At 65.3% G+C, this 1186-nt stretch overlaps 1 protein-coding gene across 1 annotated transcript in view; it reads left to right on the top strand.

Moving 5' to 3' along the window:
• The window catches only part of LOC110391318 (serine/threonine-protein phosphatase 2B catalytic subunit gamma isoform), a gene marked incomplete at both ends in the record, with an annotated part of 13514 nt that extends 12873 nt beyond the window's left edge, over positions 1–641 (top strand). The window contains 2 exon segments of the mRNA XM_021383139.1: positions 391–468; positions 547–641. Coding sequence (XP_021238814.1) covers positions 391–468; positions 547–641 — 173 coding nt within the window.
• Positions 642–1186: the final 545 nt, after the last annotated feature.

Genomic DNA, 1186 nt, shown 5'->3' with positions numbered 1-1186 from the left:
CCCCCCCCAAGGCGGGCATCCCATTCCAATGCCTGGTGACCCCCAAACCCCCCAGCTCCTTCTGACATACTTATCCAACCCGACCCCCCCCATGCGGTGTGAGGCCGTTCCCTCCCATCCTGCACGGACCAGGAGGTTTCCTCTCTCCTTGTGCCAATGTGTCCCGGGGGGGGGGGGAGAGGGGGTGGTGGCAGCGCTGGGAGCTGTGGGGAATACAAAGAGCAGCATTGCCGAGGAGCTGCTGGCCGGGGAGCGCGGCGCCGGGGCCGTCCCGTGGGACGCTTTGCCACCCCCCGTTGCCGTGGGATGTGATCCGTCCCGCCCGAGGCGGCGCCGGGCTGCGAGCCGTGCCGCGTGCTGGCTAACCCACGTGTGGCTTTTGTTTTGCAGTTATCCTGCAGTTTGTGATTTTTTGCAGAACAACAGTCTGCTCTCTGTAATCCGCGCTCACGAAGCCCAGGACGCGGGGTAGGTGCGGGCGCGCTGGGCGCCCGGGTGCTGCGCGGTCCCGAGGCTCCGGGCCTCACCACTGCCCTTCATCCCCAGGTACCGAATGTACAGGAAGAGCCAGACCACGGGCTTCCCCTCGTTAATCACCATCTTCTCTGCGCCTAATTACCTAGACGTCTATAACAACAAGGGTAAGGCGGCGGGGCTGCTCGCCACGGCACCTCCGGGTGCCGTCCCGTTGTCACAGCCCCAGGGAGCCCCCGTGTGCGCGGCCGTGGTTGTGTGAGCTGGGGAGCTCCGTGCAACGAGCAGGGTGCGCTCAGAATGCGCTGTCCCAGCAGGAGCTGGGCACCGCGCTCTGGTTGCTGGGCACCATGCTTGCTGCCGGGCGCCGCGCTCTGGTTGCTGGGCACCACGCTCTGGTTGCTGGGTGTGATGCTCTGGTTGCTGGGCACCACGCTCTGGTTGCTGGGCGCCACGCTCTGGTTGCTGGGCGCCACGCTCTGGTTGCTGGGCACCGCACTCTGGTTGCTGGGCACCACGCTCTGGTTGCTGGGCACCACGCTCTGGTTGCTGGGTTTGATGCTCTGGTTGCTGGGCGCCATGCTTGCTGCTGGGCACCACGCTCTCGTTGCTGGGTTTGATGCTCTGGTTGCTGGGTGTGATGCTCTGGTTGCTGGGTGTGATGCTCTGGTTGCTGGGTGTGATGCTCTGGTTGCTGGGTGTGATGCTCTGG

Source organism: Numida meleagris, unplaced genomic scaffold (genome assembly GCF_002078875.1).
Source record: "Numida meleagris isolate 19003 breed g44 Domestic line unplaced genomic scaffold, NumMel1.0 unplaced_Scaffold348, whole genome shotgun sequence".
Lineage (NCBI taxonomy): Eukaryota > Metazoa > Chordata > Aves > Galliformes > Numididae > Numida > Numida meleagris.
This window is presented reverse-complemented; position numbering and strand designations above follow the sequence as displayed.